The sequence below is a fragment of the Varanus komodoensis genome, unplaced genomic scaffold, assembly GCF_004798865.1.
Source record: "Varanus komodoensis strain SLA01 unplaced genomic scaffold, ASM479886v1 scaffold73, whole genome shotgun sequence".
NCBI lineage: Eukaryota > Metazoa > Chordata > Lepidosauria > Squamata > Varanidae > Varanus > Varanus komodoensis.
The window spans coordinates 2,852,333-2,877,069 of record NW_025336386.1 but is presented as its reverse complement, the minus strand read 5'-3'; the positions used below and the strand labels follow the sequence as shown (position 1 = coordinate 2,877,069).

At 45.1% G+C, this 24,737-nt stretch overlaps 1 protein-coding gene across 1 annotated transcript; it reads left to right on the top strand.

Annotated features, from left to right (window-relative positions):
• The first annotated feature begins 1,363 nt into the window (after window positions 1-1,363).
• Window positions 1,364-24,079, top strand: CUNH16orf72 (chromosome unknown C16orf72 homolog). The gene is made up of 4 exons (XM_044452566.1): window positions 1,364-1,759; window positions 2,864-2,944; window positions 13,605-13,880; window positions 23,486-24,079. The coding sequence occupies exons 1-4, from the start codon at window positions 1,516-1,518 to the stop codon at window positions 23,728-23,730; spliced, it is 846 nt and encodes a 281-aa protein (XP_044308501.1). The 5' UTR covers window positions 1,364-1,515; the 3' UTR covers window positions 23,731-24,079.
• Window positions 24,080-24,737: the final 658 nt, after the last annotated feature.

Sequence of the window (24,737 nt, the reverse complement as noted above, 5' to 3'; positions counted from 1 at the left end):
AAGACCCTCAATAATCCGATCCTTATGTTAATCTCCTGTAGTCAATGCTACCATATTGATTCCAGATCTCTCACATATTTTTGACTGCGCTCCCCTTATTTTGTCATCATCTCCTCTGCTGCTGTGGGTCAGACTCTATAAAACACTCTGTATATGTTCTAAAAGCTTCTGGTTGACTGTGAGGACCACTACCCCTCAGCATGCTGGCCTAAGTAATGGCAGGGGGCCTGGGTGATCTCACCAGTAAAACCACTTGGGTTCAAGGCAATTCAATCTTCCCTGTGGGTCTGAGTGTTTATACCCACCATTTGTAAGGAGACTCTGACAAAGTACAGCCCATTTCTAGATAAAACTTATTTGCTTAGCATGTTCAAGACTGAGTTGAGATTTTGTGATAAGCCATATTCAAACGTAGCCTGTGGGTTGAGTGCGGGTTCTTGTTGAAATATGGGCAGTCCTTTCTGAACCCATGGCTTGTTAGGAGCCTAGGAAGAGAATCTGTGGCTTGTTGCTGGCTCATGAACTACCCGAAGTTTGCCCTGCTTATCACATCCATCTCACTCAAGCAACGCCATCACCCACCTTTCAGAGAAAACCCCGTCACCCCAGTGTCGGTTCTCATCGTGCCTGAACTAACCCAGTTAGCCAGGAGGGCCAGACGTATTCATTCCACGGACAGGATTCGGCATTTGATCTATGGAGTGATAGCGGCCTAGAGTACATATGTTACCTATTGTTATGTTGCATGGTACGTTTACGTCTTTTTGACATTTAAAAGCAAAAAATGGCCTCTCAGGTGTTGGCGATAGGCTGGTCACGATGGAGGAAGGTATAAAGAAACGAGGCCACTCCTTTTCCTTGCCTGGAAACTGTCTCCTGGAGGAATCTGCCGAAATGACTGAAGTGAGCACTGCGCTGCAATGTCCAGGGAGCGCTCCGCCGCACCCAGAGTTGCAAAGCGCCGCTCCCGCCGCGCCCCCTTTCATCCCCGGGGACAGCGGTGCAGCCCGGAGAGAGAGGCGCACCCAGCCCGCGGCGAAGCGCACATACCGCTGGCTCACCCTGAGCGCCTGCGCAGACGGGCCCGACACCCTCTGCCTCCCTTCCATTTCTCACCGCGTAACCAACCTTGATAACGAAGTTAAAAAAGCGCGACTCCTTCTCTTTTATGACATTGATCGACCCGTCAGCCGCCCAATGGGCGCGCGACAGCCTCTGAAGCGTCGATCGGCAGTGGCGCGTCGAGAACGAAGAAGGCGGGGCTTACTTCGCTCCCTTTCTTTCCCGTTTCTCCCGTCCCCCTTTGGCCCGGCCAGCCACTCAGCATGTTCGGGTGAGGCCTCTTTGGTGCGCTCGGGGCGGTGTCTCCGGCTCAGTGTGATCGGAGGCGGCGGAGGGGCCGGGCCGATTGTTGTGATGAGGCTGCTCATGGCGTCGTCGGGAGCCGTCGCGGGAGGCGCCGGGCGGAGGTAGCGCGGCCTGCTGAACGGAGCCGGGCGCCGCGGCGCGGGCGTGATGGAGGACAAGGCGGCGAAGGAGGACGGCGAGGCGGAGATCCAGGAGCTGCACGGGCCCGAGCACTGGTTCAGCAAGTGGGAGCGGCAGTGCCTGGCCGAGGCCGAGCAGGACGACGGGGCGCTGCCGCCCGAGCTGCAGGACGACGACGAGGCCGCCGCTGCGCCGCAGCCCGAGCACAAGCAGCAGAAGCTTTGGCACCTCTTCCAGAACTCGGCCACAGCCGTGGCGCAGCTCTACAAGGGTGAGCGCAGGCTCCAGGGAGGGCGCCCGGGCGGCGGCCTGCGGCTCTTCCGCCGGGCGAGCGGCGGGAAGGGAACATTGGGTGAGGGCGGCTGCGTGTCCGCGGCGACCGTCTGCACCATGCGGGCGCGTGCCCAGGCGTGTTCTCCGCGTGCCGGCCCCCCCCCCGCCGGTCCTGTCTGCGTGCCTCGAGCCACGCAGCGCCCCCTCTCCGCACTCGGCGTGAGGGGGAGTCGCAGAGGCGCTCGGCTCGGCTTTCGCCCACCCCTCAAGGGCTGCCGGGGCGGCGGGAGAGCGCCTCTGCCTGTTCGTGCGAAGGGGAGGGGCTGGCGAGGGGCAGGGGGCGCCCGGCCTTTCTGCGGCCTCGCCGGGCGGCAAGTCCGCCTCGGCCTCGGGACACCCAGGCACGACGGCCACGCACAAAATGGCGTGAGGCGGATTCCGCCCCCGCCTGTCTCCCCCCCCCCCGCTTGGCCCAGAGCGCGCAGGTGGACCCGGGTGTCGCGCGTGGGCGGAGAGACGTTGGTTTCGCCCGTGCTCGCTCTCCCCCGTCTGCTGCGGGAAGGTGGGGTCGTCCGGGTCCATTCGGCCCCTCCTTTCGGCCTCCCGGCGGCCCTTCCCACTGGCAAAATGGCGAGGGGGGGGCGAAAGAAGCAGCTGCGTTGCGGGGAGGGCACGCGGAACAGGGGGGTGGGCGCATGTCTCGAAACGGCAAGATCGCCCCCACGCGCGCACGGGAAAAATCCGCGGGGCGAGGCGGTGCAGTGGCCGGCCGGCCGGCCCCCTGTCGGCGATGGCACGTGGGTGCTTCCAGGAATCTGGTGCGACTCCCCCTCTCGAGAATTGGCCGCTTCCAAGTTGCTTCACATCCTGCTTTTTCCTCCTGTCTCTCCCTGCGGCCCCCCCGCCCCGAAGGCTCCCATTTCCTCCTCCTTCCCCTCCCTCTTCCGTCCCGGCGGCTGAACAAAATGGCGAAGCCCAACATGGCCGAGGGAGGCGGGCTGAATGACAGGCTGTAAGCGGCCGTGGAAGGAAGCGAGAGACCCGGGGCTCTAATGGCCTGCCTTTCTGCCTCCCCTCTTCTTTTTCCCCTTTCTTCGCGCAGACCGGGTGTGCCAGCAGCCGGGCCTCTCCCTCTGGGTTCCGTTCCAGAACGCTGCCACCGCAGTCACCAACCTCTACAAAGGTGAGAGATTTCGGGTCCGTGGGTGGGAACAGCGTGTGCGTGGGGGTGGCAGGGGGAGTCTAGGAATTCAGCTCCTGCAGAGGGTTTCTGAAGGGAAGAGGAGCAACTGCTCATTTGTAGGCACTCTTTGTTCCTAGGGCTCTGGGGAGGGGTGCTATTTTCCTTTTTCCTGTTGTCCTCCAAGACATAGTTACACTGACACATAGGTAATAATTGCATACTGGTCTTGTCCATACTGGTCTTGTTCTCTTGGGTAGGCAGTACATGTGAATAGGTCCAGGGTGGGCAATGCATGTTAATATATTTATGGGTCTCTTTGTCGTTGTCAACTTGATATCTACGCAATTGGTGGTTGCATAGTTCCTTAGTCTGAGAAAGTTTTGATCCTCATTCCCTGTTTGGGTAGGTTCCAGTGTGGTTTGTACTTGGCAGCATCAGATTGCTTAGGCACTTTATTCCTGCCCCCCTCTGTTCAGGAATTGGTGCCCCTGGACAGTCTGGTTATATGCTTCTAAGTATGGAATTAGGGGTAGGGGAGAGTTACAGATGGTTGGACATAAATAAGGTTAGAGGGTGTGTTGGAATGAGGAGGTGGCAAGAATAGTCTAGGATACAGACATTTAATGTAAAGTTCACAGTGAATAGGTGAGTTGTGATCTGACCTGTGACTGTCTTCTGAATGGAGTGGACAAAGGTACATAAGGAGAAAATGGCAGAAGCAATCGAGAGGAGTAGGCCAGGGGGATGTCATGGCCTGCACTATTTAGACTTTTTCACTTCCCCCACCCCCAGGCCCCATGACAGGAAAAGCAGGACCATTCCAGCAGTCATATTGAATATGTACTCCCCCCCCATCCATTCCCTTTTCCTAGAATGGGATCAAAATCATATCACACTTTAAAATCATAACTGCTTAGTCAAGGACTGACTTTTGTTGATTGATTGGAAGGTACCCTACAGCCTGATTTGACTAAGGATTCGGATAAAAATGCTTTAAAACAATAATACTAGGGTCTGGAAATTGGGGCTAGTGGTGTAATACATAGTTTTTTCCAGGCTTTGCCAGAACTGTACTTCATTTTTTAGAAAACAACAGGTCTGGGGTATGGTGAAATGAGTTTAATAAATGCAGTGCTCATTGTTAGGTCCAAGAGTAGATTTGATGTGGATGTGAATATGGTGGCTGCCTGTTCTTACGTAGCTTTTGCAGAATTAGTTGTAATGGAAAGCATAGGAAAGGAACCAGGTGGAAAGGAACCAGGTTACCCAGTTCCAGAATAGGACACTGAAGCTACCTGAAGGTGTTTCCAGTGCCTTTCCTTTATTTCCTCAAATTCCTTGTGTCATGCAGATGTCCAAAAGCTCTTTCTGATAGATTTCCCCCCTCCCCACCGCCCAATATCTTTGTCTATCTGTTAAATTGACATTTTGCTTTTTAGCTTCCTGTTTTAATTGAATTCATATAATGTTCATTTGTGGTGTGTGCGCGTGTGCATCCCTGCATGCATGCTTCAGGTTAGCTATTGAATATTTTGAATCAAAGTGCTTTAACATATTCTGTTTTATGATTCCATGTTAAAAGTTACCTTGAGGTTTGTTGTTATAGGGCCTCCATTTTTTAAGAAACCTTTAAAAAGTTCTATTTCCCTGCAAGGGAAATTTCTGCAGCATAAGAAGGGAGGTAGAAGTTAGAAGCTGGATATTCTAGGGTGCTTGAAATAGGAAACAGTGACCACTTGGAATGGTGTCAAACCTGTGAGTTTCCCTAGTTTCCAAAGGGAATAGTATGCTTTAAATTTCATATAGAGCATAGTGGTCTTTGGGTCTTTATGGTTTGGTTGTGGACAGTGGAGAGAACTGATCTGGTGCTAGCCTGGTGCTATTTATATTAACTTCTAAATAAACTTAGGGAGATTAGTTACACCCAATGAATTACAAAGCAGTTGATATCAGTAGATGACAAAGCAACTTGTTATTTTTGGAAGTGCAGGAGAGACAATACCTAGTGCTGGAAAGGCTAGAATAAATTAGTCTGACAGAACTTGTTCTTTAATATAAACTGTTAGACTTTGGATTATTTTGTGTTCACCCTTTTATTTAAAGAAAAGAGGGAGGAATGAAAGCAATGGGGAAGAAATGCCCCTGTTAGGTTTTCTGTGGGCTAGGAAGTGATTCTCTGTGTAGATAGTCAGGAGTCCATAGTACAGAAATGGCCACAAGAACAGTAAGAAATGCTTGGGGTGGTGTTCTCATGTCATGTTCACACTTCCTAAAAGTTCATGTAATGTTCAAAGGTTCTTATGTACTCACAGTGGACCACTGAAAGCAGAAGTGCAAGTTCCTAGCCTGGCCATGAATATTGTGTTGCTTTTGTGCAGCTTTATGTTGGAGCACAATTTACCTTGTGATGACAAAAATGGCAACAATAAACCAGGATAGTGATATTTTTGTTGGACAGCATTTGCTATAGTCATGTGAGCTTTTTTATTGTAGAGCAATATGCCTAATTAGATGAATGTAGCATCCAGTGTGTGGTGGTTGGAATGGAATGCAGTACTGAAAACAGCAGCAGTTACTCATCAAGGGAGGTATTTGCCAGCTCAGCCAATAGGGTTAGTCAGTGCTGTTTTCCCCATTAGCTCAGCTGCCACTCTATTTGCTTATCACTTGGTAAGGCAAAACTGCAACAGCCATGTTTTTGGCTGAAGATGGCTCCTGTGCATGCCTCTTGGTAGAAACTTGGAGCTAGGTTGAAATGCACAAACTGGTTATTAGACTTGAGGGTCGCAAGGCCCTGTGCTGGAGTAGCATTGCAGTTGCATTCCCTGGCGCTGTGCAGGGGTGAGAACAGATGGACGGTCGTTTGTGCCAGCCAGGCTGCCACGGAGTGCTGCTTGCAACTTGAAACAGTGGAGGTGCATTATGCAGATCTGTTGACAATTCTGCTCCAGGTTGAAATGGTGCAGGAAGAATAGTTTTTCCTCTGTCTTTCCTAATATTAGAACCCATGGTCAGTTTCATGAAACTGAATGGTGCATGGAATAAAAATGCATGGAATAAAATGAAGCATTGCTTCTCACAGTGCATAGTTAAACTGGAATTTGCCAGTAGTAATGATGACCAACTGAGAAAGAATTTAGGAGAATTTAAGGATTCAAGGAGGATTAGACTCTTAAAGGCTGTATAGTACCTCCAGCATCAGAGGTGTGCTGCAGAAAGTGGGGGGTGCCATTATGCTGCTGTGAGCTTCTCATAGGTGGCAGTGAACAGAATGCTGCACTAGGTTTGTATTTATTACATTTATATCATTCTATTTCCCCTCTTGCAATTAAGGCTGCTAGCAAAGTTCTCTTAGATAGGCCTTTAGTCTGATTCAGAACAATTCTAACGTATCGCCTGCAGTATCAGGCAGAATCCAACTGAAAACAATTGCTGGGAAACATAAGCAGGAGGTGCTGCTGCTTTTGAGCTTTCTACAGGAGTCTGCTTGGCCATTGTAGGGACAGGATGCTGGAACAGATGAAGCTGTAGTCTGGATAGCATGGCTGTTAAGTCTTTGTGCCAGTTTAAATGTTGATACCATCAGTGATGTTTTTCTTGTATGCTGGTATGGAAGATCCTGAAATCTAGAACCAGTTTTATTGGCTTGTCTAGCACTATCTTGAGTAGGTTAATTGGTTTGGCTGTTGACTTGTTAGGAGGTCTTCTGCCAGCCTTTGCTAAGCTGTGGTCCCTGAGATCATGTTGAATTACAGCTCCCATCATCCCTAGCCAGCTGGCAGTTGTAGTCCAAAACACACTGAGGACACCAGATTGAGTAAAGCTGCCTTATGGGAATCATTCTCTCCCAGCCTTTTATCTGTAACCATGAAACTAAAATTGACCTCTCTTTGCATGTGTTTTGGCCAGAATTGATGAGATAGGCTAAACAGAACTAACATGTATTAATTGTGTTTACTCTTACAGGGGTGACAGATGTGGTCTCTTCCTGCCGCCCCCCCCCCCCGACATCTTTAGCCTTTCGGTAATTCTCTGATGGCTTGACCAAGAACGAGCAGGGATGGGCAGCAAGGATGGGCAACTTGAGACCGCCCAAATACTGTCGGACTGAATCTCTTACTAGTGGCAGCCAGCATAGCTAAGCCCAGTAGCATCTGTAAGGTTGCAAGGTGCACGCACTTTGCATGAGGCCAAGGTCATTTGTTGTGCTTTCTGTGGGAATTTGAACCCGTGTCTTTCCAGTTGCTGCTTGATGCAACAGCGACTATACTGCCCTGACATTCAATAATGAACATTGCTGACTTGCTTAAAGCAGGGGCATTAGCTGGATCTCTCCTATGGAAGGTGATTCTTCCAGATTGCAAGGAGATCTGTCTGGTAGCTGGATCTCTGTGTGTGTACTTTCTGAAATGGCAACATTGTTTTATTTCCATTACATTATTTACAACATTGCTTCCACTACTTCTCAGTGGAACTTCAACAAAAGCTTAGGATCAGGGGAATAAATCCATTTTAATTTTATTTATTTATTATTTGGAGTTTTTATATGCTGTCCCATTGCTTAACGCCTCTGGATGGCTTACATAAATAAACATAGACAGCATAGTGTCCAATACACATACAAAAATATAAATTACACAAATTAAAAACCCCAATTCATTCTGGCTGGAAATTAAAACTTATAGATAATATTAAACATTGTTAAAATATTGTTTAAATAAAAAGGTCTGAGCCTGGCTCCGAAAAACAAATAACGACAGCACCAGGTGGACCTCTCTGGGGAGTGCATTCCATAGATGGGGCGCCACCACAGAGAAATTTTAACAAAATTGGTGCACTCAGGTAATGGTCAATGTATTGAATATGATGAGAGATAAAGTAGAAAGTGTTACAAGTGCCTTTAGTGTTTTTACTGCCAGCTTTCCATGCCTTCTCACGAGAGAACATGCATTAACTCAAGTTAGCTAATAACTGTATATATCTTACATTTACACAACACATAGTATAGAAAAGCCGGCATCCCTTATGTATTACTGATAATAAGTTCATTGGCATTTCTAAGCTCTTGGATGTAAATGGGCAGCAACCTGAATGAATGACTAGAGTCTTCCTAGTTAAATGGATCATCTTCTTGGATTAGCTTAGGTCACGCAAGTGTTGATATAACTTCTGTAGTGAATTTGAGTTGCTCAGTGGGGGATTAGTCCTGCAAACCATGTTAAGAGAAATGTCTGCATCATGACATGCCAGGATGGCCAACTTGATTACTGTCCCAGTCAGAATAGCAAGGTGTATATATACAAGAGATGCCAATGCAGTAGCATCACTGGTTCCTCACCTGGATTTATTGCCGTCGATCCATCCATGCCAGAAAAAGAGGTGGAGCGCTCATGTGTCGGTTGTGAAAAGCTAGAAGCCTGGAGCATTGGCTGAATTTGCAGACTCATGTGCACCACCTTGCACTTGCGAAGCAGGACTGCAGGACAGACCAGTGTAAGGATGCTTTTGTTGTATGGGCCTGTGTTGCTCTAAATAGATGTCCGATGAGCCAGCATACTGGTAGCTGCCCAGTCAAAGCAGCAGAGTGCTACCTTACTTTTTGGTAGTGCAGAATGCTTGCGTGTAGACATTTTCCAACAGAGCTTGTTAAAAACAAACTTGAAGGCTTGCTTTCAGTTTCTTGGTTTGAAATGACATGTGACTACTTGGCTGGCGTAAGGAGCATAAGGTTTCCTTGTCATTAGGAATGCGGAATGAGGTATCAACTCTTGAGTGTCTATATTCTGGAAGCTAGCTAGCTTTCTTTCAAATCAGACAGCTGAGGTTGCACCATGGGTGGGTGCATACAGCACAGATAATTTTCTGGTAACTGGAACAGTTAATGGAATTGGACAGAGTCTGCAGATTTCGCATCATTTGATCCTTAAGAGTTGTTTAAGTTGTTAAAAAGCTGCTTGTTATATTGATGTCCAGCACAAAGAGCTGGAATGTAAAACTAAGAGTGGAGAAATAGGCTTTTGCTTTTCAGGCAATTACTGGCTTATGGAAACATCCTTAAGAGAGATAATAGTCTTATGTAACAGTGCAGATCTGTGAAAACCTTTGTCTTTGTTTGAATAATTGGCCAAAATCTTTGCTTCTGTTCAGACTGGGGCACATCTTTGTTACTATGGATTTTTCTTTAAAGTAGCCTTCTCTCTTCTGGTGCCCTGTATTTGTGTAAGGCAACAATTCTTATCACTGATGGTTGGCCATGATGTCTGAGGCTGATGGGAAGGAATTATAGTCCAATGTACCTAATGGGCAACATGTTAAGATTTTCTGCTGTAAAGCATTCATCCCAATAGGATGACTTTTCTGTATATAATATCAGTAAGCATAAATATATGGTATTGAAAAATAAAGTTGGTACAGTCATAAGTTAGCCATTCATCCACTATAAATCCAACACCTGCCCTTTTTCTTCTAACGTCCAGTCTAAGCACCAGCTTGAGGAATTGAAAGTGTTAGGATGCCTTGTTAAGGTGTCTTCACGCATCAATTTCTGTGCGAGGTTTTGCTGTTTCCTTCAATGCTGTCTACTTGTTCTGTGCTCTTTGATTTGCTCTACTTCCCTGTTCTTCTGCCTGTCTCTTCTACCCCTTCCCTCCTTAATATTTGATGAATTAAGTATTCTATTATCTGTGTAACCTCTCCCATTTTCTAGTTTCAATTTTCCTTACCAGTATCCATAATCACCTTTATCCTGTGAATCTCCCCCATCTCCTTCCTTCCAGCATTCAAACATGCCACTCTTTCTCCTGTCTTCTTTGACTCATTTTCTGTCCCCATTTACTGCCTAATTTCTTCCCCTTTATCTCTCCAAACTCCTGAAGTATGCTGTCTGCTTCCAGTGTCTCAGCAATCTTTCATTCATCTTTGTTTTTGACCTCCAGTTCTGGCCTTTCTCCCCTAACTGTAATGCAGCTGTTCCCATGAAAATTCACTGGCTTTATTGCTGAATCCAGAGCCCTCTTATTTGGTCCTCCTTCACCTTTCTGTTACCTTTGATATACTTGATCACTGCCTCCTGCTTGATACCATTTATGCCCTAGGCTCTGTGATTATAACCTCAGCCGGTTCCCTACATTCAATTTCTCTTGCAGGATCATCGTTTCCTCTCTGTTGGGGTCCCTCAGAATTTTCTGCTTGATTTTGTACATGCTTTGTCCTTGGTAACCTAGACACTTCCCATGGCATTCAGCACCTGCTTCTCTGTCTCAGATCTTTGTTTTCTGTCCAATCCCATATTGCCAGCTGCTGCGGAGATACTTTTGAGTGGATGCTTTATCACTGTAGCCAGCTTTATATGTCCAATATTATGCCTTTAATATTTTCTCCTAAGTCCTCATCTCATTCGTTCCCCTTGATCATTAACACCATTATCATCCACCTTATTGATCAGGACTGAAGTCTTGGTGTTCTCTTTGTCTCTTCCCTTTCATCCCCCAAGTTCAATTTGTGGCAGGATCATGCCATTTTGTGGTGCTTCTTCTGTCTTGTTGCCATAAATTCATCCCATGCCCTACTTCTCTCCTTGACTGCTTCAGTCTTCTGCTGTCCCGTCTCACGTTGCCATGCCTTTGTCCATTCACAGCTCTCAGGCACTCTGCTGTCTGGGCGGTATTGACCCTGATGTGCTGATTCTGGGTGCCAGTTGCTTAAGTTCTTCCGTGGTGTTCCTGTCCACCCTCAGATCCTGAACGAGTATTTTTGCCCTTCCTTCCAGAATTCTTCATGGCCTTGCCCCTCTTTATTTTGCTGGGCTTGTAGCTTAACGCATTGCTTTCGGTGAAGTTCACTTACCCAGTCCTGCAGCCTGACCCTTCCAAGTCTCCTGCTTGGTGTCCATTTTCCCTTGCTGCTCCTTAGTCTACAGCTGCATCCTGGGGCCAAATCTAGCAGCCTGGGACTCCCAGAGGGTTAATTTCCCTTCTCTTAGCCTAACTCCCTTCCCCAAGCCACTGATTGCTTGGTTTCCTGACCTTTGTGCAATTTTCCCCATTCTAAATTGATTAAATGCCTTTCCTAAGAAATGGTTACTAACAGTAGGAATTTTGAGCCAAAATATAATGTTGTTTTGCTTCTGCCTTTTAGGTCCTAAGAGCTTCTCTGAAATGGTACTTGGCCCTTGGGCTGAAAGGTTCTGCTCTGCCCTGTACCTTATTATAATTAAGTCAAAGTATGTGTAATATACTTAGTTTACACATTTCCCCCTGCTTCCATTCATCCTTACGTTTTGCTGTCTCAGTTTAGATAGCATATAAACCTATGCACATATCTCTAACTATATGAATTTTTTAAAAAGAAGGTTGATCCATTCCATAGTAGGTAAAACAGGCATAGATTCTATGATGCTCAAGGTCTTGTAGTTACTTGCGAAAGGAATTTGCATTAATGAGTGTTAATGAAGTGCATGGTGGTGTGTTGTCAGGTAAAATGAATCTGCATCTCCCCCACAAAAAATTCTACAAGTGACTAAATGATCCGCACTTGCTTCTCTTGCTGTCTCCTACCAACTCCTCTTGCTGTCCAGCTTCCCTGCACCTGGGATTTCCCTTGACCTGGCTACCCTCCCCCAGCTACTGGGGTAGACATGAATGAGGAAGTGAGTTGGAACTGTCTTGACTGAAAAGGTGATGGTGGTGATTTGAAAGATCCATATCCTGTCTTTAAGTTGAAAGTAGCAAACAGAACTGATAATAAAATAAAAAAATAAGCGTGTTTTTTTTGAGGAAATAGGAACAGGTGTGGGTGAGTAGCAGATGGGATGCACCTTTGCAGTATTGTCCATGCACCTCAGGAGTCTCATTTTCAGACCATTGGCAGTGGGGTGGAGAGGTGATGACTGAAATTTAAAATAAATTTCTGTCTGGGCTTTCAGTGTGCAGTTAACACTGGCCATAAACAAATCATATAGCCAAGCTGCACAGCGTACAGTGACAATTTTTTTGCTGGTTTAATTGGTACAAGTCTTTTCTTGTCAGTTTGAAACAAACTGAGAAGCCAGCTGCTCCACACTGCAAAAACAGTTGGGGTTTGAAGGTTTTTTCCACTTTTAGTGATCATGAATGGAGAGGCTTCCAACTCTCCTCCCTTTTGTCCAAACATGTTTTATCTGCTTGTAGTGCCCTATTATAAGCTGCTGGGTCAGCAGCAGAAACATGACAGCCAAGTACAGAACATTGTATGCTCCGTGTAAACAGTCACAGATCTTGGTAACCTATTGCTAAAACTCTGGACTTTCTGAACTGCAGACTCTTGCAGATTTTCCTCTAGAGAATATTAGTGGAATTGCTGTTGTAATGTACATATATATTGTAAAAATTCAATAGCTGTTCTAGAGCTCTCTGACGAGTTTTATACGTGTGTGTGCACAGTCTGGTGCAATTTATTATATGTCTTGAGAAGCAAGCATATTTCAGGGATTTCCAGTGTGGAAACCCCCTTTTTAAAAACCCAATTGTCAGAAGTACTGCTTTCCATATAGTTCACCTTACCTGATTTTTTTGTCATTCTTTTCTTGCTGTTAATGGTTAAAATTTCTTGGATGGAGCAGGTATAGTTAACCACCAAAACAAATTTTATGGTTATTTTAAATTACCAGAGAAACTACAGTACCTACTAGTTTTACTCGAACTTGCAGTGCTGAAACTCCCTAGCATTCTACTGGAAATTAGTCACTGAAATCATGTTTGGAAAGCCTGACTTCCCAAGGTCTGGTTATATGACATGGCAACTCAACATTCATTTTTCACAGCTGAATATGTGAATTGACAATTGAAAGACAGGTTTGACCCTAAGTGATATGGAGACGTTACTCATACATGCTGGGTTGCTGTGGTCCTTCAAGCATGAATGTGTGAACTGGCCCATTGGTGTGACAGATATAGGAGCAAAAATGGAACTATAGATAATTTGCCTTATGAGGCAGTCAGTGCTGGATTCCCCTCCTTGTCTAGGCAAGTCAAGTCCTTTTCCTCTCTGCCTAACTTCCCTTTCTATAATGAAATGAGTGGCATATCTTGAGAAGTAGCTGTAAAAATGAGACAAGTTTTTGGTAGGATGCTTGAATCTCTATGTAAACATTCTCTATTTCAAGATTTCATGGATTTCACTTCTGCCAGAATTTAATGACTTGCTCTTCCTGCATGAGAAGCATGCCAAACGCCAGTATAGGTGGCCACCTTTTTGTGGCTTACTAAACGTTTGTGCATGCTTCTTGAGTCTCATGTCAAAATCCAGCTCTGTTCCAGGATGTTGCAGAACTCCTAGGGTGATGCAGCTTTTGAAAGTGCCCATTCTTCCATTGCGTCAAGTTAATGAGCATTACTGCCTTGTAGAAGTCATGCTTTTCTTACTTTAAATGTTACTAGGTGTATTTTCTGTCTGGAGGAATGTGGGAAAAGACATTGTTGCACAAACTGGCTTATGTTGCTCTGTGACAAGGTTTGTGTGCAACCCTGTAATAGCGTGTGGTTTGCTTTCCACATTGTCTTCTGTAACAGTGTGAAGCAATCACCTTGCAATGTGGCAAGAATTCTTTGTCAGGATAAAATGTGATTGCATGCTTGGCACCCGTGACTATCAGCCACTAATACTGTCATGTCTTTTCTTCCAGAAAGTGTGGATGCCCATCAGCGGAGTTTCGATGTAGGAATCCATATTGGCTATCAGCGTCGTAATAAGGATGTGTTGGCTTGGGTTAAAAAGCGCAGAAGAACTATTCGCAGAGAAGACTTAATCAGTTTCCTGTGTGGGAAGGCTCCTCCTCCACGAAACTCTAGAGCTCCCCCAAGACTGACTGTAGTATCCCCTAACCGAGCTACTTCCACAGAAACTAGCTCCTCTGTAGAGACAGACTTGCAGCCCTTCCGAGAAGCCATAGCTCTCCATGGTAATAGTCCTGTCTGTCTGTCTGTCTGTCTGTCTGTCTGTCTGTCTGGGGAATGGGTGTCTAAATGTGCACGTCTCTGTTAATAGCCATGACAGCCTTTCTGATATTCTGCTTTGATTTAAGCCAGGCATTCAGCTGTTTTCCTTTGCTATAGGGTACTCAGACAGGAGTAAATGCCATGCTAGTTTGGGATGAAATCTTGAAGGTGTAACTTATGGGGAAAATTGCTCTAGCTATGTAGATTTCACTTGGTTTTGGGACTGGTATCTTGCAGAGCCTTAGATGAGGCTCTTGTCCATATTCTGTTTGTTAAGGAGGTGAATGATTCTCTATGATTAAGCTTGCATGAATTTGGAATCTGCAGTGGGTTTGAAAGCCATTTTGGCTTTCCAAATTTTCATCTTCTAATTTTGAATCTGCAGTGGGGTTGAAAGCCTTTTGTGCATGAATATGGTTTGAAAGCACAAACAAGAAGAGGGGTGGGGGGAAGAAGCTACTTCCCTCTCAAATGCCAATCTCGGCTTTTTCTTAAATACTTAATTTTTTTCCTTGCTTGAGTGCCTCATTATGAAACTATTACATTGCCCATATTGGAAGTGCAGGCTAAGCGAGACTGAAATGGAAAACCTGGGAGGGTCCCATGAATTGGTAGGCTTAATTTTGTAAGTCAAGTGACCATCTAGAATATTTGGAACCCTTTATATTCTCTAAATTGCAATTTTGGGAAGGGTGTAGAGACCATGTTAGAGTGTGTTCCAATGTTTCAAGGTGTGCCTCTGAATGCACACAGGCCTTTTACAAGTATTATTTTATTGTATATACCACCCCATTCCCATAGGCTCTGGGCAGTTCACAGCAGTGTAGAAGCACTAGGAATGCTCTTCTCTAGAAAGTTCAGAGTTGTTTAATTTGGGCCCCCAAATGATATCCATCCAGGTAGGACTCGGGTGTACTACCTCTTAATCTTACCAGTTTATAGTATTTAGCTAGTTCACTGAAGCATTCCAGTTTGAAAAAGTTGCACAGATCTTAATGTCTGAAAGGTAGAAGCTGGGGTACCCATTTAAAATGTCCAGAACTGGACCCAGCAGCTCAGGTTTTGGTGCAATGCTTTTCAGAACTTGATCCTTCGGTATGAAGGGGCACAGTTCTGATAAACTTGCTTTTAAAGTTCAGTTGCACTGCAGAATACTTTGTATTGTGTAACCTGGCTTGCATACTTAAGATGTGATCATTTCAGATAGCATCTCTTCTACCCCATCCCCTCTTCTTGAATTGGAAGCATGCTTTTAGTACCTGCTTGTGTAGTGCTGACTCTAAACCTACCTTAGTGGTTTCTTTCGTAATTGCTGGTGTGTTATTGGTTCTAGATTCTGAGTCAGTTGGTTAATACATACCAAAGTGAGAAGAGAATAGCCTGAATTGCACTTGAATATAATTTTCCTTCTGTTGTTAACTTAAAACTCTGACTCAACATGCACTTGCAGTTTCGTATAGAATGGCATATTTCATGCAGAGGCCTCCCTTCCTTCCCCTGTAACAGACAGCAGGCTGTTGCTTCTAGGCCAGTAGCAAAATAAAATATGGTTGCAAGAAATGTTCATTAAACAGATATGAATATTTGTTTTCCACTAAAATAGTCAAAGTTGCTGAGGTTATTCTTTTCCCCCCATCAGGTTTTCTGTTTTGTACGTGTTGGGGCATATGTTTAAATCTGTTGTATTCAGGGAATGCAACTTTAAGCTCAGCAGTAGAGTACCTTTTTTGCAGTCATTAGGTTTAGCCCATTGCACCTCCAGTTAAAAGATCTCTGAATTAGGGCTCACTGAAAATTGCTGCCAGTCAGAGTTTCCTGTATTGGACTAGGTAGGTATACACCAGTGGCATGACTCAGAACATGATGATGTTGTTTTGGTCTCAGGTTTTGCAGGTTTATCTTGCTGCTTGAGCTTTAGTAATGACAAGTTTGCAGCAGCAACCTGAACTCCCAGTCTGGAATGGAAAGCTGCCCCGGCCAGAATTCTGTGAATAAGAGAGTCATAGCTCTAGGCCAGGGGTCCTCAAACTTTAACAGGGGGCCAGTTGAAAGGAGGTGGAGGGCATGTGGGTGGTGACTCGCTCGCTCCAAGATCTCCCAATGAGTCCAAAACCATCTCCGAGTGAGCAAGCCACCGCCTCCCTGCCTGCGTGGTGAGGCGACGGTGAGTGCATGCCCATGGAAGGCAGGCGTGAGGAGTCCAAAATCTTTGAGACGGGCCAGATAAATGAGCATGGCGGGCTGGTTCCGGCCCGCAGACTGTAGTTTGAGGACCCATGCTCTAGACCTTCATATCCAGGTGAAAATTCCATATAATAGGAACTGAAAACTGTAGGAACAGCCAGTTCTGTTTAATACTGGAAGTGCTAATAAAACCTGCCACAGAATTGTGCGCCTGGTTTTGAGTTCTGGGTGTGATTGTAGGCTTCCCATGAATCACGTTGTTCCTGCTACAATGCTTTCTGGAATATGGGCAGATCATGGGGACAGTTAAGGTTACTTGGGGTATTTTTTCGCCTCTATCACTGGAAGCAATAACTGGAGAGATACCAGGCCCATGAGGTGATAATTGAGAGAGCAGTTGGATATTTCCTCCTCAAAGTTTTCTCCAAATACATTTTTCTATATTTCTGCAAACCTTGAAGTTTCTACAAGCATGCTGATACTTAACTATTTTACATAGATGATAGTATTTTGTCTATAAGGATTTAGAGTTGGTGAAATTTTCTGTAAGTATGTCACACAACTAATCTGAACTGTGGAGGATTTTTAGTATATTCAATGGTAAAAAGTATTAGAAATAAAATTAATAAAGGATAATTGGCAAAAGGTAATATTTACTAGCTGCTAGTGTGTGTATGTGTGTGTATTCCTGAGCAGATTTGTTCTCAGGCTGAATTTCACAGTATCTCACATACTCACATTTTAACAATCTAAGCAGGTGAATCTCTGTCTCATTGGGCATGGAAGGAGTGGTCCATTTGAATGGCTCATTATAATGGCATTTGCAGTCGCATTGCTGGATTTGTTAGTTGTGGCCATTGTATGATGGATGTTTTTGAAATTTTCTTTAGGATCGACAGGTTTCCACACTGAAGGCTTCACCAAAAGAGGCCATTAGAAATAATTTGCAGCATGTCAATGACATGGATGCTGCACGGAAAGGAAGTCTGTGGGAAGTAGCCAGTGTGGGTGAGAGCCAGTGTGGTGCAGTGGTTAAGTGCATGGGACTGGGACTCATCTAGTCCCCGCTCAGCCATGGAGCCAGCTGGGTGACTTTGGGCCAGTCACAGACTCTCAGCCCAACCTACCTCACAGGGTTGTTGTTCTGGGGATAGGATGGAGGAGGAGAATGATGTAAGCTGCCTTGAGCCCTTTGTAGGAAAAAGGCAGGATATAAATCGAAAAATAAATAAAATAAACAAACTAGGGATTTGGTTATACAGCTATGTGCCGTTTTGAGAGTCACATGTGCTCAGACTACTTGAGAAGTGCTTCTAAAATGTTATGTGGGGAATTTAAATGAACTGCAGAGGCAGCCACAGTCTCAACCTTCAGGAGGCCATTTTTGAAATGTTAAAGAGAGTGCTTAGGGGTGGCTGGCCTCTGCCATCCTTCTGCCTCATCGGCTATCTTTGGGTAGAGCTGATGGAGGCTACAGTCCAGTATCATGTGGATGGCCACAGTCTTTCTACTGAAAGTTTATATCGGGTGGACAGAATTTTCCAGAACATGTGTCTGAATCTCCACTTCAGGAACATAGTCCATGATGTGAATGGTACTAGGTCAGCTGCGGCAGCTTGACATCAGTGGTGGTTCTCAGTTTGAGCCAGGAAATGGAGCACCCATTCTGTTGAAAACCTCAGTGATACAAATCCCCTTTGGTAAATGCATTACTCAAGTTCCTTCCAGGATATGCTGACCCTGTTCCTGCGTCACAACAGACTGCAAACCTTTAATATGTTGCTAGAAGCACCATGCGTTCCATTTGGAATAGTTTGACAACCCACTTTGGAAGCAGATTTGCTGGTTTCAGAATCTTGTCTTAATTCACAAGTGGTGAGTCTGAGAGGAGTTCTAGGAACATGTATTAGGCTAAGGAATATTGGCATTCTTGACTTGATTTGAATGCAGTGCAGTTAGTATTAGAGATCCCAGCGCCAGCGTCTCCAGTACTACCACCTGTATCTTTCTAGGATATCTCACTGTGGTTAAGTCTTTTGCCAAAATATTTGTTTCATTTTTATCCCCATCTTTTTTTTCCTACAAGGAGCCCAAGACAACTCACATATTTCTCTTTCTCCTCTCTGTTTTAGCCTTTACCTCTGTGCTTCATGACAGCTCATGAAGTAGAGAGGTAAAGGCTGAAAGTCTGTGACTGGCCCAAAGTCACACACTGAGTTTCATGGCTGCATAGGGAGTTAAACCTTGACCCCCCCAGCCTAATGCTTCAGCTACTAGGTTTCAGTTTGAATTGGTCTTTTACATCCAGTACAAAGACCCCCTCCTTTGAAATTCCTGTGGACTGAAGGGTAGAGGGGGAAGGTTCTGCTGACCAATTCACAAATGAAGGTAGATCTTTCACAGGGGAGAAAGATAGAAGCAGTGGCCTCTTAGAATTCCTTCGTTGCATTCAAGACCAGCAAGTTCAGAGGGTGACATGGAATTTTAAGCTGTTGGCTTTATTGAATAGGCAAACTTGCCAAGGGATTGAATAATATGTAAACTTGCCAGATAATTGTGAAAACACATAATGGCAGCAGACTTCCAAGGAAACATGCTTGCTAGTTTCCTGTGTGGAACATGTTGCATGCACACTCTTCCGCCACACTTTAGGAATCTACTTTTCAGCAGGGGTAATTTTTTGACTGTTGCATTTGGGAGGTAGTCCTTGTTTGTGTGTGTGTGTTGGCTCTAACTGAGGCCCAGAGCTGCAGCGGAGACATTGCTGGTATTCCTTGCATGCATTCTTGTGAGGGCTTAAGAACTTGTGAAGGGAAAGGCACTATTCTTTCCCTAACTTAAACATGACTTGGAAGTATTTCCACATTAGGAGGTGAGGCAAGAGGCATGTTTGTCATATTGAGTGTGGCTGAAGTTTAAGTTGTAGGTAGAAATGCAAAAATGCAGGAAGTTTTGAAGTCATGGAAAACTGCCCTTATGAATCTTAAATATTTAGATACTGAAAAAGTGATTGAAACATGAAAAAAGTTCCACAAATTCTGTAAGAGTGTTTCAGTGTTCTTTCAAATTCCTGATTTTTTCATCTGAAAAAGTGAAGAAAAGCCCCTCACAGGGGCTCCTCTAAATTTTTTCATACCTCCCTCCCTTCCTCGTGGCAGGTTAAGGGCAACCCTTACTTGTGCCTGCCTGAGCTGGAAGTAGAAAACCACAGGCATCCGCAGCACCTCGCTGAGAAGATGGTAGCAGAGGCACTTGTACGCAGCCCCTCACGGCTGATGTGTCTGGTGTGCCCATGGGGTTCCTGCCATAGGACGGGGCAGTGCACCTTCTGGAATTCCGATGCCACTAGTGGGTTGTCGATAGCAGAGCTTTAGTTTGTTAGCTTGACTGCTGACTCGCTGGTCCTGCTAAATCTGATACTGTTGACACACAGTGACTTTATCGTGTTAGATGGGAGCCAGAACAGCTCCACTGTCATCACACAAGTGTTGTCAGGGCCTTCAGTGCTTGTTGACAAATCAGCAATTCAGATAGGCAAATTCAGCCCAGGGTTCTTGGACCAGGTGTTCCGCTGGTTTTTTTGAGACAATATTGTCAAAACTTGTGCTCTCCAGGATCAGTTAGTAATAACTTTGAAGAACTGCTCTGTTAGTTAAAACGCTAACAGGTTGAAGCAGAGTAATTAAACCAGCTAGTCAGAATTGTTACTTCTGATGCACACAGCCACCCCTTTTCTGGGAGGAAGTTTGCTTCAATGTGATCTGGCTATCTTTCTGTAAGAGTATGATGCAAATAGGAACACATGCAATAACTACCTCAGAGTAAATTGGACTTTTAAAAGGAAGGCTAAATTTTAATGGGTGGTATTTTAAGAACACCCAGTAGTTGGTTAGGAATGAAATATTTGGTGTCAAATACTGCATTTATTCATGCACTGTAGTTCTTGTTAAATGGCAGGGTCTTATCATTTGGCTATATTAAATTAAAACACTGAAAATACTGAATTCTGTTGCACCTAGACTTTTGTGCTATAGATGCAGACCTGAATCTGTTTGATCACTTGCCTTCTAGTCACTTGGTCAGCTGAATTGTTTAAATAGCTCAGGGGTTTAGGCACCTCTGATTTGTGCTTGAAGCTCTTTCTTGGCCATAATGGCATTTCTTCTTGTTACATGTTCTTATGGAGTATGTGCCCCTCAAAGGTGTACTTGGCCTGGTTTGGACATGGCTTCAAAGCCATGCTGGGGCTGTGCCATGGATGATTGTGCTTCCTTTGATATACTCAGATATCTTCCTTCACTTGATGCTTGGTGCTTAGGTTCATCATTTCCAACCTTAAACTGTGGCACCCCATCCTGATTGCAATCACTCTGCATTTGTCTGCAATTGATAGAAAGGTAAACCAACACTGGAGTATTTGCATAAATCTTGGGCTGCACTGTTCAGGCTGTGCTAATACTGTATTGCATGTTTGATGTTCAGAGTAGATATGAATCTCTCTTCACAAAGATTGCTTTAATCTGAGGTTTAAGATGATGTGGCAGACTCTGTGGCTGAGGTACTTCATCAGTTTTACTAAGCTCTAACTTTGCTGCTTAAGTTCTAAAACGGAATCGAGCAAGGGGTGGGCACACTTCACTGTTGGCTCTTGCCACCTCTTGTGGTCTGGGGAGAATACTGGAATAACTTGCTGAGGATTGCTGGACTCCTGCCTCTGGTGCTTGCTGATACGAGTCCACATCCAAATGCATCGGGTTCAGTCACGGGCTCTTGAAGGATGCCAGTGATGGCACTGATAGGACTCAAGTGGTATGCCAGTGAGGGAGGCAGCTTGGCTCCTAACTTGGCCTCACTCTGATTGGTTTCCCCCTTCACTTTCTGGCTGAACATGCAACTTTGTGCAACAGGTAAGAAAGTATCCTATCGACAGTATTCTGTTATTAGTGAAACACAGTCCCTTCCAGGTCTGTGGCAAGAGGGTGACTGACTCCGCTCTCCAGACTTTCATCTTCAGTTCCCAGAACATTGACAGGCCCTGCACAGAACCTAATTCCGGCACAGGTGATGCATGTTTGCCAGAAATTAGATAATATGGTGGATGAGACTTTAGCACCAAGTAGCTGTAGCACAGTGGCTCTGCATTTCTTGGAGGCCACACAGACCGCCTAGCCAGTTGGTTGTGCAAGTAACTGCCTCAGGCTACCTCCATGTTCTTTAAATGGGCACTTCATTCCACTTGCTTCTGCAAAACTAAAGGAAAGGTCTTGTTAGGGTTCCTTCCCTCTTGGATGTTCATTGTGCTGCCTGCAGCTGTCTCCCATCATGGTTTACATCTCCAAGATGAATGAAGAAGAGAAGCTCAGAATTCAATTGACGGGCCAGCACAAAATGATCCCCTACCCTACAAGCTCCTTGAATGCATGACTTTTAAAACGTCATGCGGTATTGCAAAACTGGCCTCATGCATCATCTGTTTCCTGCAAAACAGGAAGAAGCCCAACTACCAATGAAAACAATTGCAGGCAGAAGATGATTGGTAGCATCCTGGAAGGCTAGGGGATAGCATCTTGTGAAGATGGATGTAGGAGATGGCAGGGAGGAAGAGGGGAATTTCTTTCCTGTGGGTTGTCTGGGCAGCAAGGCTGTGGGTTTGTATCTAAACTGGCTTGTTTTCTTGCAGAGGGTATATGTATTTTGCCTGCTTTTGGGTGTGAGAGCATGGAACTGTGGACTTAGAAGAGTGGCTTTGTGATTTGGAGCTGAGACCGTACCTCTGCCTAGTTAGGTTCTCAGGCATATTATTTTTCCTTCTGCCTCCACAGTTTGCCTTTTGGGAAATTAGTATTCAGAGATGAATTATGCCTGCTATGACAATTTTATTGTGAAATAGAAACACTCCCCATTCCACCCCTAAATAGCAGTTGTTTTATGAGAGTGGCCCCAGCATTCTCTCAAAATTCCAAATGTGCCCACTAGCCCAAAAGGGTCAGGGATCATTCTGTGCTGGCCCGTCAATTGAATTCTGAGCTTCTCTTCTTCATTCATCTTGGAGATGTACACCATGATTTGGAAGAAAAAGGATGTTCTAGTTTTAGTTTTGCCACTTTGTTAAACTTCTCTTGTCTGGTCAGGAATTGGCAACTGTTTCCCAGAGAAGACTCCTTTAAGGAGGCCCCTGCAAGTGTGCCGCAGCCGTGGTGCACATTTGTGCCCAGAGAGCAGGACCACTGTGTGAACACCATTCTCTGCTGCAGTTTAAGCCTAGTCATCCACATGATCCATCGTCCAGAATCAGACATTGCATCCGTCACTAGCATTCTCCCAGTTAATGTGAACATTGCATTATGCCAGAAAAAGGTAGCAAGTCTGCCTTTTTGCACCTCAGATATTCCTGCAAAGTTGGTATATAAAAATAAACAGCAGGCTTAAACAAGTGACCAGAACTCAAGAGCTGGAGAAATACTTGAAATTCCCAGTCCCTTGCATAACATCATGGGTCACCAAGGCAACAAAGAGCTTGGCTGGTCTCCCAGTGTTGCCTGACTGGCACTCTAAATGGGAAAACAAAAAGTGTCCTGGGGAGGATGCCCTCCGAGAGATGCCAGCTGAAGCGAAACACGCCCATGTAAGAGGCACATGCATTGATCTTGTGGTGAGAAGGGTCTCTTCTTAATTAGACCCTTGAGGAAAAAGTCTTGTCTTGCATGCTTTTTCCTTAGTTCTGAAATATTGGTATGGAGGAAACATAGTGAACCCTCTTCTATCCCCTAACTGCCCTCTGGAAAGGCTCAAAAGTCATGAATCACCTAAAAGCCCCACAGTCGGAAGTTATAAATGGAAACATGGTGGCTTAGTTGGCCCTTGATGGCAGTAATTCCATTCCGATTTAACGCAGGCATTGTTGAGAATGAGCACTGCATGCAATGAGTTTCTGATTTCATGATAGGAAACCTGGAAGCAATTCAGAATTAAGCCAGATGGTTTGTTGTTGGGTTAACTCTGGCTTAACTAGTAAACCCACAGGAAAAAAACAGGAATGGTGTTTCTGGGTTGTTAAACAGAAAGTGGACTTAGCTTATACTTGGGTTAAGCTACCTTGAAATTGCTGCCATTACATGCTATTTGGGTCTGTGCATTGGCTTGTCTGGTTTGTAGTTTCTGACCCAGGCAGTGTTCAAGCAGTCCTCTGCAAGGGGAACACCTGAAGCTTCACTTGTGGACTAACCAGCATTCAGAAAGATTCAGAGCAACTTGCTGATGGACGTTAAGGTGGCTGGGGCAACGGGGGGGGGGGGGGGGGGGTTGTTGCTGGCTCTTCCTGTCTCTGAACACATTGTCTTAACTGCTGCCTTTTCCTAATTGCTGCTTTCTTTTCCTCCTTTAGGTCTTAGTGGTGCAATGGCTAGTATAAGTGTTCGCTCAAGTACCCCGGGCTCACCCACTCATGTGAGCAGCGGCTCCAATGGTAGTCGAAGGAGAAATGGACTCCATGATGTTGACTTGAACACTTTCATATCCGAAGAAATGGCACTCCACTTGGACAATGGTGGAACTAGAAAGCGTACCTCAGCCCAGTGTGGTGATGGCATTACGGACTCCCCGACCCATAAACGCAATCGTATGATCTAAATGGCAGAACCTTTTGGCCCTCTTCTCCTCCCTGCCCCCCGCCATGCTGCTTGAAAGCCACTTGTTGCTCAGCATCCTGCTGGGAAAACAAACCTGAAGTTCTCTCATCCTGAGTCATACAAAATCAATAATTGCCATAAAGGAAAGCTTACATACTGACAGTAGATTCTTCTTGTACCTACAGCTTTCTTCAGATTAGATTCTTTAGCAGAGGACTTCCAATGTTGCATAGTAGTAGCTAGCAAGCTCATCGCAGGCAGAACATGCATCCGTTCCAAGGCTAAAAGTGACCTTACTTGTATTCTTAAAGGGAAAAAGGAAATATCAGACGTTTATTTGGTTATAGCAATGCTCTTTTGTCCTTTATTTCTTGCCGTGTTTAAATATTTGCTTCAACAGTATTGCCACTTTGACAACAGTGTCAAAACCCTGACTTGGCATGCAAGACCTGCAGGCTTCCTTTTGAATATATATTTTTTTCTTTTTAAAGCTCTTCTGAGCACATAATTTCTATATAGTAAGTGTGCGAGTTATAAGTATTGGCCTGTACCCTTTTTTAAGTTTCCAGAACAGTTGATGGTGGCTGTGTGGTAATGTGAAGAGGTTCTATGATGGTTATACAATGGATACGGAATCAGTACTGAAAGGTTCTTCATTGGGTTTGCTTTGTGTGTGTTAACTTCTGAAGTAACTGGCCCAGTCTCCCCCCCCCCCCCCCCCCCCCCCCCCCCCCCCTCCCCCCACTTTTTTTTGTTTTTGTTTTTTGTTTTTTTTTTTTTTTTTTTTTTTTTTTTTTTTTTTTTATGAAATAGGCCCCCTCCCCCCCCCCCCCCCCGGCCCACAAGGTCCTTTAATTGGAAGATTTTTAGTTGATTGCCTATTAGAATTTGCGTATTCCCTTTGTATGAATTCTACATGATTGCCAGAGAGGGACATGTTCTGTAACTGGAAAACCCATGTTTTAGATACCACAGGTACGTACTGTTCACTTCCTGTGAAAGAAGTAA